The sequence below is a fragment of the Halyomorpha halys genome, unplaced genomic scaffold (genome assembly GCF_000696795.3).
Source record: "Halyomorpha halys isolate HHAL.00 unplaced genomic scaffold, Hhal_1.1 Scaffold141.1, whole genome shotgun sequence".
In the NCBI taxonomy this organism is placed as follows: Eukaryota; Metazoa; Arthropoda; class Insecta; order Hemiptera; family Pentatomidae; genus Halyomorpha; species Halyomorpha halys.
The window spans coordinates 293,575-294,321 of NW_027111321.1; the positions used below are offsets into that span (position 1 = coordinate 293,575).

Here is a 747-nt window from a genome sequence, read left to right on the forward strand (position 1 = left end):
TGGGGTAAGATAACTGCCTTTTTTCTCCTCTTGGACTCTTGTACTACTACAATCTACTTCATACGGTCAACTATCCTCTTCCAATTTTCAATTAATAATTTACAGCATTTAATTCCAGCTTTTGCTTGGGGACCTGTGATAGAAAGCAGTTGTTACCTCCTAGTGACTGGGGCCTGGGATGGAACCCTGACAGCCTGGAAGGTATATCAAGACCCGGAAACGAAGAATGTTTGTGTCCAAATGCTGGATGTCTTGGCATCATCTGGACTTTTCCAGAACCCTGTCACTGCTCTATATTTTCAATACATTGAAGGAAACAGTTGTAAGTAATCGTAATAATTTCCTTCCTTGGAACTCTTATTTCTTTTAATAAAACAGCTATATTGTATTTAGAAGCTAATAGAAAAAACTTAAAACAAATCGTATCTGAAAAATAAATATGAAAATAATGAGTTAGAAATAAAATAACATGTTTTAAATGTTCTTATTGCTGTTATATATCATTCACCGATTGTTCTATCTTGGCCACACTCTAGCTCTTAAAAAAAATCATTCTAATGTTCAAATATTTAAATTTATAACCCAAAAACTAAAAATATTCATTTCACATATAAGAAATATACATTTTCTTTTATCATCAAAATACCAATGTTTTCTCCATGCTATTAGTATTATTCAACTTTTTCTTATTATTCAACTTTTCTTAATATTCACATTTAATTGTTCAATTTCTGTTGTCTCTGTTCT

The 747-nt window shown here is 31.2% G+C and overlaps 1 protein-coding gene across 1 annotated transcript in view; it reads left to right on the forward strand.

Moving 5' to 3' along the window:
• LOC106678410 (T-cell immunomodulatory protein) overlaps window positions 1-747 on the forward strand; it is a 44,547-nt gene that overhangs the window by 22,124 nt on the left and 21,676 nt on the right. Inside the window, exon 4 of the mRNA XM_067049339.1 lies at window positions 119-322. Coding sequence (XP_066905440.1) covers window positions 119-322 — 204 coding nt within the window. The remainder of the gene's footprint in view (window positions 1-118; window positions 323-747) is intronic.